This window comes from Coturnix japonica, chromosome 8 (genome assembly GCF_054131305.1).
Source record: "Coturnix japonica strain WE chromosome 8, WE-NBRP24, whole genome shotgun sequence".
NCBI classification, from domain to species: domain Eukaryota; kingdom Metazoa; phylum Chordata; class Aves; order Galliformes; family Phasianidae; genus Coturnix; species Coturnix japonica.
In genome coordinates, this window is record NC_140670.1 from 21,934,071 (window position 1) to 21,947,235 (window position 13,165).

Here is a 13,165-nt window from a genome sequence, read left to right on the forward strand (position 1 = left end):
GCTGAAGTGCTGGTTGTTCTGTACTGGGCCCATCATGGCACAAGATCCTGCCAAAGCGGGAGAGGGATGTGCGGTGGAAAGCGTATCAGGGGTGGTATTGTCTACACGCAAATGCTCAACTTTATGTACTTTTAACTAGAGGTGTAACAGATGGTTGCATTTCGGTCCAAGCAGCGGAGAGCCATGCCCATTCCGGCTGGAGCCAATCAATCCCGCCACCCTGGGGAACACGGCAAGCTGGGCTTGGAAGCGTGGCTGCCAGCAACCGGAGGAAGGCTCCGTGCAGGCAAACGTGGGCTGCTGCCATGCGAAACCAGGGAAACGGGATGCAGGAAGCATGGAGACAGCCAGCAAAGCACTGAGCTGCAGCCTCCTCTGATGGACCAGTGCAGGGAGAGGAAGACAACGGGGCTGGCTCAGAGGTGAAAGCAGCTCTGAGACAATGCAATGCTGATGGTCACCTTTTTCTGTGGAGCTCAGGGGCTGGTGGAAGAGAACATGAGGCTGTGAAGGTGTCTAACCTTAATTTTGGTTAATTTAGGGAAGTGGTGTCTGGGGTGCAGGTAGTTGAGTGATGGAGACGCATGATCCAGTGCTGATTATGGGAAACAGAGCAGGGAGCTTATGGCCAGGAAGAGTTTCTGCCAGAACAGACTTCAGTATGATCAAAAGTAAGGGAAAGAGCCCAAGAGTGAAAATGCACCATTCCCTCCCTACTCCTCCGGACTATCAACTGAACTGATGGAGATGCCACTCACCTGCTGGGTAGGTACCATATTTCCCAATAGGGCTGATTCACCGTCATGGCATATAGGGCTGGATATACCCGTGACTTCCACTGGCTCTTCCAGACTCCATTTCTAGAGTAGAATGTCAGCATTACCACCTCCCCAGGCTGCATGAGCATTGCTGCCTTTGGGTCACTCAGATCAGCTCCACCTGTAGTCCTCCCACCAGCAACAAGGAGCACTTTAAATACAACTCTGCCCTTTTTCCTGGGACATGGGTTTATGCTAAGAAAGAAGAAAAACCGGACTGACAGAGGTAACATTTCCCCATGCCTCCACCTCCTCTGTGCTGGGGAACCTACAAAGCTGAAGTGCTGTGAGCTCTATCCCACAGCTGGTTTGGGGGTGCTCAGCAGACACCCCAGTTTGGGAGGTGCTCCTGGGGATGCAGTCTCAGGGGCTGTGCATTACAGCAGCACAGAGCATCAGATCAGGAACTGCAATGGGAGGTCACAGGGAAGAATGTGATTTTGCTTAATGGCTTCTGGAGCCTGAGGGATTTGGGAAAATCACTGGAATCACAGATCCCGGTAGGAAACCCATCTCTATTTCAGTGCTGTCAATGCCACGCAGCCAAAAAGCAGAGGAGCAGGATGAAAGTCAGGCTTGCTTTATCTTTACCACTCACCCTGGGTGGTTCATCCATAAGCATCTGCTCATCTTCAAGGGCACCTCTCAGGGTAGGAAAACCACGTGTGGGTGCAGAACAGCCCCCAACAGTCCCAAGCAAAAATAAAGAGAAAACAAAAGAGGAACAATGTGCAAAAGGACAGCAAAGCAGCAAGACTGGAGGAGCACAGGAGCCTGCCCAGCAAGGCAGCTCTCAATCTGAGGATGGAGGTTGCTTTTTGAGAGACACCTGCACCAAGTGCTGCCCATCCCCTGCACTCGGGATAATCCAACAGGGGCTGTGAAACAGAAAAGCATCAGCTCTCTGCCACTGCCCAGAAGAGTTTGGGGAGGGAGAAAAAGCAAAACTTCTCCATCTGATTACCACTGATAATAGAAGGAGCACTGGAAACATGCTAAGCAAGCAGAAATCTGGCTCACCAGAAGTTTTCCACGAGGCATCAGGAAGTCTCTAGATTGCCACCAGTGCCTTATGGAGTGGTGTGTGTGCTTTCTGTCCACACCAGTTCCAGTCACTGCAGCCATCAAACATTTTTTAATAGGAGCATTAACTTAAGAATAGCTAACAGTAATATTCCTAGCTGTGTGGAAACAGCATTTTATTAAATGCTTCACACAGATTTTGTATAATAAAGATGAATATATTATATCCTCTGCCTCCCCCAGAGTGAAACAATAATAGGAAAATAAAAAAAAAAGCCAATAAAGTGAAACATAAATAGAACATAATGGGACTAGTAGTGAACTGAACTGACTATATAACATCTGCTATTGTTTGCCTGGCAAACGCAAACAAGGGGAGAAAGCAAGAAGGATTTTAACAGCCCTAACCTCTATCCCCTGTGCTGCAGGACAGCAGCACTGATGGAACAACACAAGACTTGCAAATTCAGCCTCCAACAAACGTGAGCAAAAATATTCTCAGGTCTGGCGAACATTCAGTGCAAACACCCATTTATGTTCCCAGAGCCCTGTACGGGGGAACCGATGGCTGTCACCCCATCAGCTGAGCAGGAACAAAGCCACGCGAGCGGGCAACAAATCGTGCCAATTGAAGAGGTACAGAAAGAGCCGACATTTATGGGCAAGGCCTCAGCTGGCTCCTGTATATCATAGGCAGGGAGTGCCCGCCTGCAAGCAGGACCTTTGTGGAGACAGGGATAGCAAAGGGATCACACTGTGAGCAGGGGGCGGGGGGAAAGGAAGAAGAATTGCTGCCCAGCTCCCAGGTGCTGGAACCCAGGGCTCAGCATCTGCACTGCTCAGTTTGTTTGTGCCCAAACTTAAATCATAGCCACACTGGTACAGGCAGATAGCAGAACCGGCTGGAAGCTGGGGGAAAGGAGAGAAGAGCTAAACGCCTATAAAAGTCATTTTCCCTTTTATTTGTTGTCTTCCTTGTAATGATCACACCATGTTTCCTATCTATTTTTGCAGTAAGTTGTGCGCGGGTCTCAGGAGGCCCCCGGATGACTTATTATTAACGATGCCTTCTTATTATGGATGGTGATTTATTATCAGAATGCTTCTATTTGTACCGGGTATGCCGTTTTGCTGCCAGCACAAAGCTCTGACCATCTTCAGAGCAAAAGGTCGTGTTCCTGCAGCACAGCATGCCCAGCTCTGTAACACTGAGCTGCAGACCGCGGGCATGAACAGGGCAAAAGGGCAAAGACCACAAGGAGAGCAGCCCCAGAGCACCTCATGGCTCAGGTAGATGGGCACTGCTGTCCCTACAATTCAGCATCACCCCTTCCCACAGCTCCATGTAGAATGAGGTCAGCATTTAAGGATCTGTTATAGGTTTTAAAGAAAATCCGTACCTACTATGGTTTGTATCCTGTGTTACCAGCCAACAAACGTTTAACCTTCAGAAACTGAAGTCACGTTTCTGCTCCATGCAAGAACTCGTGGACACTCACTTGAGCTGCAATAAGGGATTTTGGCAATAGGTTAGCAGGGCACTGGAGGCCTTTAACACCCGCTCTTAGCAGGAACTAAAAGAAGCCGCAGGAGCAGGTATGCTGCTTACTGACCTGAAAAAAAAAGCAGGAGTTAAGTGCCGGAGAGGGGAAGCTCTTGGAAAACAGCCCCATGGGCCGGGACAGCCCGAAGGCAGCCGGTCAGGGGCTGTCACACTGAGCCGGCCCCGATCCCTCGGCGTTCCCCTTCCTCCCTCTAGCGGCTGCTTCCCCGCCCCGACGGGCTTTGCTCACCTCCGCACCCCCCGCGCACACAACGCAGCCGTCCATGCTAAGCCAGGACACAAGCAGCGCCCACCCCCCATCCACTTCACACTCCTCCTGAATCGCGTTGTTTCTGCCTTTAATGCCTCCGCCTTTTGGGCCTTACCCCCTTCATTAGTTCTAACTGAGAACACTTGTGGGTCCTGGTTAAGCTGTGCCACAGCTGTAGATATGGGTTCCTGGCTGCTTTTGGTCGTATTCAGGCAGGATCCGGCCCCACGTGTCGCTGCAGATTTGGCATCAGCAAAGAGTTTCTTTCTGCACCTGTAAAGAGCAGCAGAACTAAGTAGACCCCGAGGAGATTTCAAGCAGAAAAATGGAAGAGATCCGGAGGCTGTTCACTACACACTACACATGCTTTACTGAGTGCGCAGGAAAAAAAAAAAAAAAGTAAGAAAAAAGAAAGAAAGAAGTGGGGGGAAGGCCCAGGCAGTGAAGTGCCAGCACTGCAACGACCGTACATCAGCTGCAAAAGAGCCCTGGGTGCAGGCAGGGCAACGTGGGATCTCATTACACAGGGTGCCGTGAACTGAGCAAGGCAGAGAAGGGGGCTGGCCTGGCCCTGGGATGCTCAGAGGTGGAACTGCTGAAGATGAGACACTTCTGTAGTGATATCAAACCTCAGAGTTTGGAGATTAAGTCGCTTCCTGAGCAGGGATTGGGGAAATGTCATGTAGAAGTCTGCCACGTGGAGATTTTTTCACCCCAGCCTCTTGCAGGAAGCTCCTGTCTCTCTCCATCACACCAAGCTGCAGTGTGTTGTGTTGGTACAGGTGCAGCATAGGCTGAGAGCAGCTATTGCACAGTGTGGGCTGGGAGAGGTTTGGGAACCCTCTGAGTGCAAAACTAAGATCTGGTGAGAGAAACACCAGGGGTGTGAGGAGAAGAAAGCCGGGTTGGGGAGAAGGGAGGGGTGCTGCACAGTGCTGCAGTTCAGAATGGAAAGAACAGCTGCCATCTCAGGGTTGCAAACTCACCCACATGTGATTTCAAAGACACGTGAAGTAGTACTGTTTGACCCTGCTTTTCACTGCTCCCCCCTCATTTCAGGTCCCCAAAGGGACAAGGACAGTAAGCCTAAAGTGAAGGGACTGATTTTAAGAACAGTCATATTTTGATTCTTAGTAGCTTTTTAACACTGAGGGAAGAGTTGAATTCTGCCCTGAGAAATCCCTGGGGGGGCAAATCTGGTCCATGCTTGTTCCCTTGGCAGATGGAAGGGTGACACAACTAGGCAGGGCCAATCCATCACTCCAGCAGTATCGGTGTCTTGAACTCCATAGGACCATCCCTGGGTGTTGTTCCCATTATGTCCCATCAGTGGCCCAAGAGAGATTGGAGGGGGAGGTGTCCATGGTTTGGAAATCTCCCACTGAGGTGGCAGTGCCTGCAGGGGTTCTATGGGGCTGGACGGGGCAGAGTGAAGGAAAGGAAGGATGGAGAAACAGCACAAAAAGAAGTGAGGTGGAGGGAGGGTGGGGGGAGCAGCCTGGCAGCACATAAAGTTGAAAGAGATTACAGGCAAACTCTGGCAGCGCCTCCCTCTCCACATCTCAGTACTGCTTTTGCAAGGGGTGGGAATATTAGTTTTTAATTAATTTCCTCACTGCAGTTGTTGGAAGAGGAGGAGGGAGGGGGATCACCTTCAGAAAAGAAATACAAATAACTGCTTTAACAGGAAACTTTTGCTGCTGTAATTTATTGGAAGCCAAAATGAGCTCCGATTACATTATCCACCCGCACTGTGCCGGCACCGCGTACTTCGGATATTGCGCTATAATCCAATGACTGCTCCTGAATTATTAACAGCGAATTGTTATTAGAAGAAGTTGCCTGCCTTATTTCCGCCATTCTCCCCCCCACACCCTATATTAAGTTTCAATTGATTCCCCGCACCTCCTCCTGCCCCCCAAAAACGGGCCTTCGCCTCCTTCAGAGCTGCCACACACGTTACTTAGATTTGGCAGCCCGGTGAATTATTCACGCGTGCCGGGAGCGGAGGAGATATTACAGCTCTTGGAGGATGGAGAGTGGTTCGGCTGTCACAGCCCCGTGTCACTGCCCCCACCCCCCCCAGCCAGCAAAGTTTTGTCCAGGGCCAAAACGCGGGATAGGAGGACCCCTGTGTGGTGAAGCGGTCCCGTCTGCTCTCTGTTCCAGGGTGGAGAAGGAACGAGTGCACCCATCGAAATACTTAAACATAACATACAAGTTCTCGCCTTGCCAGGCCTTGGATAATCAAGTTGTGGCTGTTCTTCCTGGGAGCTCGCGTCCGCCTGGATTGCTGGGGCTGGAAATGGAAATACTGGAGTTAAAAACAATAAAAATGCACCGAGTTGCTCCCTTCAGAGCTCCCCGTGGCGGCTACAGGAGGGCCCCATCCCGCTGCTCCTCGTCCCCGTCAGAACCCACATCCAACTAGAGGGTGCCACAGGGCTCACTGCTCCCCGCAGGGCTCAGCCCCAGATCCCCGAGCACCCCTGGGAGGGTCCCTCACTGCTCAAAGGGAGGGGTCTGCACTGCTCCCCAACATCTGAGGCTGAGAAACCCCCCGCAGGTGTGACAGGAGGAGGTGGACGTTCGTCGGGGGTTGCATTAGCTTCGTGTTTGGGACTGGTTTGAGGCAGTTAGGGTCCTATATTTTTCCTTGTCCCAGGCCCCAGTCACCCTTCCCGATTGCACCCCGGCTTATAGCTGCCCCGGCGCTTGCCCAAATGCATAGGGTGGCCGTGCCCAGCTCCCCTCACGGTCTTCAAGTTAGATGCACAGGCGGGCGGGGGGTGCCCGCACCTCGTGGATTCTCCTGCCCCGACGCCGCTGCTTCGCCCTGGTAGCCGGTTTGCAAACGAAAGAGCCGAGCTGCTCCCGGCTGCTCCTCTTTGGGCGGTGGTTCCGGGGCAGAGGGTTTCTCCCCCTCCGAGTTGGCTCGGGCAGAGCGTTGTCCCGTGTCCCGCATCCCCTCCCGTGTCCCGCATCCCGACCCCCGGGGGAGCGCAGAATTGGCCGCTTCTCGAGGCCGGGCAGGGCCGTGCGAGGGAGCCGCGCTGCAGCCGGGCAGGGCCGAGCGCGTTGCCGCTGGCCCCGCTCCTCGGGCGGCTGCGGGCACTCGGGTCACATTTATTTTTGGTGCAGCGAAGTTTTTTTTTCCCCCCACAAGGGAAAGGGTTTGAGAGGAGAGGAAGGAGCGGGCGACAGCTACAAAACGACCTCCGCAGACCGGCTGCCCCGAGGGGCTTCTCCCCAGCTCCGCAGGGCTCCCCGGGCCCCCCGTACCCCCTCCCCAGCAGAGGCGGAGACCGGCGGGTGCGGACTTAGGGGGGGTTGTTTTCCGATGGGAGCGAAGACGGAGCAGCGTTCCCTCCTCTTCCGGACTCGCGGCCCCAAAAGCAGGGGAGGGGGCTTCGAGACACAACACCCCTTCCTCCCTCCCCCGGCTATTTACTCTGATCCCGGCTCTCCAGCCCTGCCCCGTGCGGGATGCTGTGCCAGGACTCCGCTCTCGCTGTCAGCCCGAGGGCACGGAGCTGCTTCTCCCTGAGCTGCTAACAGGGAGCAACGCGTTTTGGGCACTCAAAGAGGGCAGACATAACTGGGAGCCGTGCACGGTTCAGCTATGTCGGGAAAGGAGGTGTCATTTGTACGCAGTTACTTTGGTGATCAACACTTGAATGATTTATGCCGCCCGCTTTAATTCTAGCGCTGTGACATTTTCCTGGACAAAAGCGGGCAGAGAGCAGCCAAAGCCGAGCAGCCCCTGCAGAACCGCTCCGTGCAAAGCTCCTGGGAGAAAGAGCTTCGGGGGTGGGGGTGGGGGCATCACTACTACCCCAAAACCCCCAAGGAGCTGCGCCTCCAAAGGTGCCCACCCAGAGCCGGGGGGTTCCGCGCGTCCCCGGGGAGTTTCGGGTCTTCTGGTTCTCAGAAAGGCCGCTGCTGCCCTCACTTTTCTCCCTTGAGAAAGGATCAGTCTCGGCGCTGCACCTCCCCGACGGCTGCGGAGACCCCCTCGGAACCCCCGGCCCCGCTTCCCTCTCAGCCCCAAACTTTTCCAGGAGGAGTTTGGTGCAGAACCCCTTCTTGGCAACATTGGGGCTGGGGTATGAAATTCTCCCATTGAGGGAGTTTTTCCCCGAACGATCTCAAAATGAGAAGAGCCACCGTCGGGGCGGATGAGAAGTTTGGAGCAGGCGGCAGGGTCCGCCCCGGGCTGCTCGCGGAGGGACGGGAGACGCGATGGGGCTGTGGGATGAGGACGGTCTCTAATTCGGGGCTGGTTGCCAATACTAAAGTAAAAATAATAATAATAAAATAAAATAATGGAAGTGTGGAAAGGTGTTGCTGAGCCGTTCCGCTAAACCAGGACAGGGGCAACCCGGTTTGAACGTCCCCTCGTTTTTGACCAGCCCCGGAGGGCAGATGCGGGGTCTCTGTACGGATTTGAGGGAGCTGCGGCGATGGCAAAAGGAGAGCAGGGGACAAAACCAACATCACCAAAGGGACTGCAGCAGAGAGCACAGCGGACAGGGGTCGATCGGACCCCGCCGGGGGAGTGGCCTCGGCCCCCATCCCAGATGTCCCATTCTCAGCGGTGTGACATTTTGGGGGGGAAAGGGGATCGAGGAGAAAGGCAGGCGCAAGGCCTGAGCTGAGCTGAGCTCCTCGCACGGCGCCCGAGCCCTGCCACCGCCTGCCAGGGACAGGCAAACGAACAGGGACCCCCAAAGCCCCACAAACCTGCCCTGAGGCTGCCGTCCACCCCCACGGGTTCCACCCGTTTTGATTCCGTTGGAATCCAAAACAAGAAAAAAAGAAAGAATAAAAAGAAGGGGGAGCACTTCAATCTCTGCCCCCGACACGGGCAGAGAAGGGGAGATGCGGACTGCGGGCCCTGCAGTACCCGGAATCTTTGCATCTCTTTGCAGTTACCAGCTCAGTTTCTCCCCTGCTCTGTTTTGTTTGTTTTTTCCCCCTTCCTTTCATTTTGTTGTTTTCTTTTCCTTTTCTTCCCCCATCCTTAAAAAATAAAATAAATTAAATAAAATCTTGTTTCTGTAATTATAACAGCAGCACCCCCGGCTGAGTTCTCAATAAAACCCGGATCCTGACATAAAACACCACGCTGGAAAATAATGCGAGGGGACACAAGGGAGAGGAGGAAAGTCTCTAATTGGTTAAAATATGTTTAAATCACTTCATAAAACCCAAGCAAAGCAAAGCAAATAATCCACCTAGCAAAGCAAAGAAGCCCGGCGATTTAGAATCAGTGTAATTCGCTCCCCCCCGACCGGCTCCCCCCAGCTCCTCGCAGTATTTGATATGATGAATAACCCAATATAGGCCTTTAAAAATAGGTCACTGCATAAAGAGACTCCCAGAGAGCTATAAAAAATGGGAAGAGGGCGCTTTAAGGAGAGAAGCCATTTGCTTCTTTTGTGCTTGTTTGGTACCTACAGGGGCCTGGGAGCCGCCAGCCGAGGTGAGGAGGGAAAGTTGGGGCCGGAGCCGGCGTTGGGATCTCCTCCTGCAGAGCCCGGATCCCCCCCCGTCGAGCAGCGGGTTGTGAGCGGGGAGAACTGCGGAACCCCTCCCCCACACACACACCACGGGCCGGCCGTCCCCCCTCGGTCCCCGCGCTTTGTCTCCTGACCCTATAACAAATTATAAGCCCCCCCCCAACCCCCCCACGGGAGCCTCCAAACCACGAGAGAGACGGCAGCCCCACACGCAGAAACTTCCAGGGGGGGGGGGTCCGAGCCCCCCGCGCCCCGCTCCGGTGTAGGGAGCCGGGAAACAGCAGCACCACAAATACGGCGTAAAGCGTTCGGGCTTTATTGGAAAGGAAAGGTCTGCCTTACCTGGAGATACGTCCTCCCCTTCTTCCCCTCATTAAAACAGCAAAAAGGCTCCGGGTTGAGCCAGAAAAAGACGTTTGAAACAAAGTAGAAGCCGAAATTTAGAGGAGGGAGAAATGGTAAAAGGAAAAAAAAAAAAAATCGATTAAAAAATATTGATAATAAAGTAAAAGAATTGTTTAAAAGATGCCGCCGCGTTTTTGTTTTGTTGTTATTATTATTCACTGTACCGTATTACCCCGATGCAATAAAGGCTGCTTTGTAATGTAATTTAAAAATATATATGTCCTAACAAATAGCAGGGCCCGAATATGACAAGTGCATTCAGCATTATAATTCAACCGGGCTCCACCTCCATACCGCCTCCTAATTAATGGGTCTCCGAACTTGCAAAAGCCTGCATTGGACAGAGCGGGAGAGAGCGAGCGAGAGAGAGAGGGCGAAAAGTGTCATTGAAGATAATTGATTACCTCCCAATCAACAATAACTTGTTAGCAATAGTCAATTACCCCGTCTCTTCTCGCCTCTTTCCCCCCGGTCCGAGGGCTCGGTGCGAGGGCTGCTCTGCCCCTCTTCGAAGTCTTCTTTTTTTTATAGCCGTTTCTATGTATCTTTTTGCATTTTTCATTTTTATTCTTTAATTTTTGATTACGTGCCGGGCTGGGGGGGGAGGGGGGAAATCCTCTCTTTTTTGGGGGGAGAGGGCAGGGAAAGTGCAGCGATTTGGGGTGTTTCTTAAAATAGCAGCCGGGAAGAGGAAGAGAGAGAGGAGGGAGAGAGAGAGAGAGAAGAGAAGAGAGAGAGAGAGAGAGAGAGAGAGGGAAAAAATCCGCTCCCGAAGCCCCGGGACAGAGGCGCGGCGCGACCACCTCCGGCGCGGGACCGACGGCCGCTCAGCTCCGAGCTCCGCTCCCCGCGGCCGCCCCCCACCCCCACCCCGACGTGGCCGCGGCCGGACCCGGAGCTGCGCTTCAACTTTTGCTCGCCGCCTCCCCGAGCTCTTCTCCCCGCGGCAGCGCATCCCCGGAGTGGGTGGGGAAGGCAGCTCCGCGCCGCCCGGCCCCACCATGACTTCCAAAGAAGAAGCCAAGCCTTCCTCGGGGGAAGAACGACGGAGGAGCCCTTTGGATCACCTCCCGCCTCCGGCTAACTCCAACAAACCCCTCACCCCTTTCAGCATAGAGGACATCCTCAACAAGCCGTCGGTGCGGAGGAGTTACGCGCTGTGCGGGACGGCCCACCTGCTGTCCGCAGCCGAGAAGCACCCCGCGGCCGGGCTGCCGCTGTCGGGCCGGGCGCTGCTCTCGCAGACGTCGCCGCTGTGCGCCCTGGAGGAGCTGGCCAGCAAAACCTTCAAGGGGCTGGAAGTCAGCGTGCTGCAGGCGGCCGAAGGTAAGGAGGGAGAGCAGGGGGTGCAAGGGGTCTCCCGTCGGGGGGCGGCGGTTCGCGCAGCCGACGGTGCGCGGAGAGGAGCGGGGGATCCGGGAGGGCCGGGGAGGGAGGAGGGGGGTGGGTTTGTTCGGGGCGAGGTGGCAATGTGACGGCTCGTCGGCAGGAAGGGACGGGATGACGATCTTCGGGCAGCGGCAGACGCCGAAGAAGCGTCGGAAGTCTCGGACGGCCTTCACCAACCATCAGATCTACGAGCTGGAGAAGCGTTTCCTCTACCAAAAATACCTGTCGCCGGCGGACCGGGACCAGATCGCCCAGCAGCTGGGGCTCACCAACGCCCAGGTCATCACCTGGTTCCAGAACCGCCGCGCCAAGCTCAAACGCGACCTGGAGGAGATGAAGGCCGACGTGGAGTCGGCCAAGAAGCTGGGCCCCAACCCCGCCGTGGACATCGTGGCCTTGGCCGAGCTGGAGCCCAGCGCCGAGGGCCGGGGCAAAGCGCGGCCCGGTTCCCCGCCGCCCCCCCCCGCCACCCGGGAGCCCGGCGCCCCGCCGCCGCCCCGCCCCGCCTCGCCCCCCACGGAGCGGCCCCGCAGCCGCCGGGACAGCGAGGAGGAGGAGGACGAGGAGGAGGAGGACGTGGAGATCGACGTGGATGACTGAGGGGCGGCCGGCGGGCCACCCCCCTCCCCCCTCGCACCCCCTCAGCCCCGGCCCATCGCCCCGCTCTCCCCCCACAAGCACCCCCGGCAAATCGAGAGCTCCAACCCGGCACCCCCGGCCCCGGGCCGGGCCGCTTCTCTCCTCGGTCACAGCAATAAGCGGCTGCGCTCACCCACACCGCAAAACCCGTAAGGGCGCAGAGTCTGTTATCTATCCCTCCGCCCGTACATCTTTGGAACGGTGCAATTACGGACGGCTTCTGTATAAATATTTAAACGTATATATTGGATTTCTTTTTCCTCCTTCCCCTTCTTTTTGAGGTTTCGGTTACTGTTTCTTTTTGTACCAGCAAACCACGGGCATTCTTTTATCCATAACCCGGCGTTAAGACGAGTTCCGGGCGCCGAAACGACCCACGCTCGGGGAAATTCGGGTGATCCTTAACCCGGCGAGCGCACAAAATTCGCGACTTCTCCTTCCCTGCATTGCATGTCTCCAATGTGCACGAACCGATCTGATGCTTTTTTTTTTTCCTTAAAATAAAATACCCGAACATTTTTCTCCCCCCCACCACCCTGCAATGTTGGGAACTTGGGGACGGGTTACAAGGCAAGCTGAACACTATGGCCTTTCTTTTCCTTCATTTCTTCCCCTAGAGAGTAGAGATTTGCTCCCCGTGCGATTTCTGCCTCGTTTGACCCATTAAATACTATTTTTACCGGGTTTTTTTTTCCTGCTATCGCCGTGCTTTTGTGAAGAAGCTGCCTTTCGTATTTTTGATATGAAGGTGGTCAGAAACGAAACAAATCGAAACAGAACAAAACAAACAAACAACAGCAACAAAGAAGAGAATAATTAAAAAAAAAAAAAGCTAGAATTATTTTTTACTCTTTTTAGACATTTTTTGCATGCTCCGGAAATGAAAAGGGCGAACCCCGAGATGGAAACATTTCAATATTAACGCTGTAAATTCAAATAAAATGTAGATTTAAGCTCTGGGTTTCTCCCCCCGCCCCCTTTCCCCCCCTTTTTCTTTTGTTCGAATTGTACAAACCCTCCAGGCCTGCTATTTAAGTTCCGATAGGGACAGCGTCGCTTTATTTACAGCCTCTTAGAATTGTACAGATAGCTCTTTTTTTTTTTCTTCCTTTTTTTCCCCCCCTTATATATTTTTTTTTCCGATACAATAAAATCTTTACCATTTTAATACACTCCCGACGTCCTTCTTTGCGAGCTCAGCCCCGCGAACCCCCACCCCGTTCGTATTTCAACTTCCCGGAGCCGCAGCACCTGCGGGGAAGGATCACCTGAGAGAGAACTTCCAGCCCCGAGGCTCCTTTTTCTCCTTCTCCCCGATGCGGGCGGTATCTCCCCGTCCCCATCACCGGGCTGAGCGCCGCGCCCGCCGCGCACCTCCGCACCCCGGCCGGCCAAAGCGGAGGGGAGAGGAAGGGGCCGTTCCCCACCCGCTGGGACAAAGGATGTGCGGCCGGGGGGAGCCGCCCGCTGCCGGCCTGAAGCTGAGCGGCTGCGGGGCTGGGAAATGGGCCCGTTACCCCCTTCCCCCCTCCTATTCTCTCCCTTTATTTTTTTT

The 13,165-nt window shown here is 54.6% G+C and overlaps 2 protein-coding genes across 2 annotated transcripts; one reads left to right on the top strand and one right to left on the bottom strand.

The window, feature by feature from the left end:
- Positions 1–5,338: 5,338 nt before the first annotated feature.
- On the bottom strand, positions 5,339–10,585 carry LOC146759983 (uncharacterized). The gene is made up of 4 exons (XM_085555413.1): positions 10,447–10,585; positions 7,531–7,802; positions 6,455–7,166; positions 5,339–5,954 (listed from the first exon to the last, which is right to left on the bottom strand). Exons 1-4 carry the CDS (start codon positions 10,583–10,585, stop codon positions 5,707–5,709), a joined length of 1,371 nt encoding a protein of 456 aa, XP_085411539.1. The 3' UTR covers positions 5,339–5,706.
- Positions 10,220–12,190, top strand: LBX1 (ladybird homeobox 1). The gene is made up of 2 exons (XM_015866904.3): positions 10,220–10,908; positions 11,072–12,190. Exons 1-2 carry the CDS (start codon positions 10,584–10,586, stop codon positions 11,569–11,571), a joined length of 825 nt encoding a protein of 274 aa, XP_015722390.1. The 5' UTR covers positions 10,220–10,583; the 3' UTR covers positions 11,572–12,190.
- Positions 12,191–13,165: the final 975 nt, after the last annotated feature.

Coding starts and splice junctions, on each gene's coding strand:
- LBX1 (XM_015866904.3), top strand. CDS start 10,584: ATGACTTCCAAAGAAGAAGCCAAGCCTTCCTCGGGGGAAGAACGACGG. Junction 10,909..11,071: donor CGTGCTGCAGGCGGCCGAAG/GTAAGGAGGGAG, acceptor GCTCGTCGGCAG/GAAGGGACGGGATGACGATC.
- LOC146759983 (XM_085555413.1), bottom strand. CDS start 10,585: ATGGTGGGGCCGGGCGGCGCGGAGCTGCCTTCCCCACCCACTCCGGGG. Junction 7,167..7,530: donor GCGGAACCCCCCGGCTCTGG/GTGGGCACCTTT, acceptor TCGGGCTGACAG/CGAGAGCGGAGTCCTGGCAC. Junction 5,955..6,454: donor GGGGCAGGAGAATCCACGAG/GTGCGGGCACCC, acceptor TTCCATTTCCAG/CCCCAGCAATCCAGGCGGAC.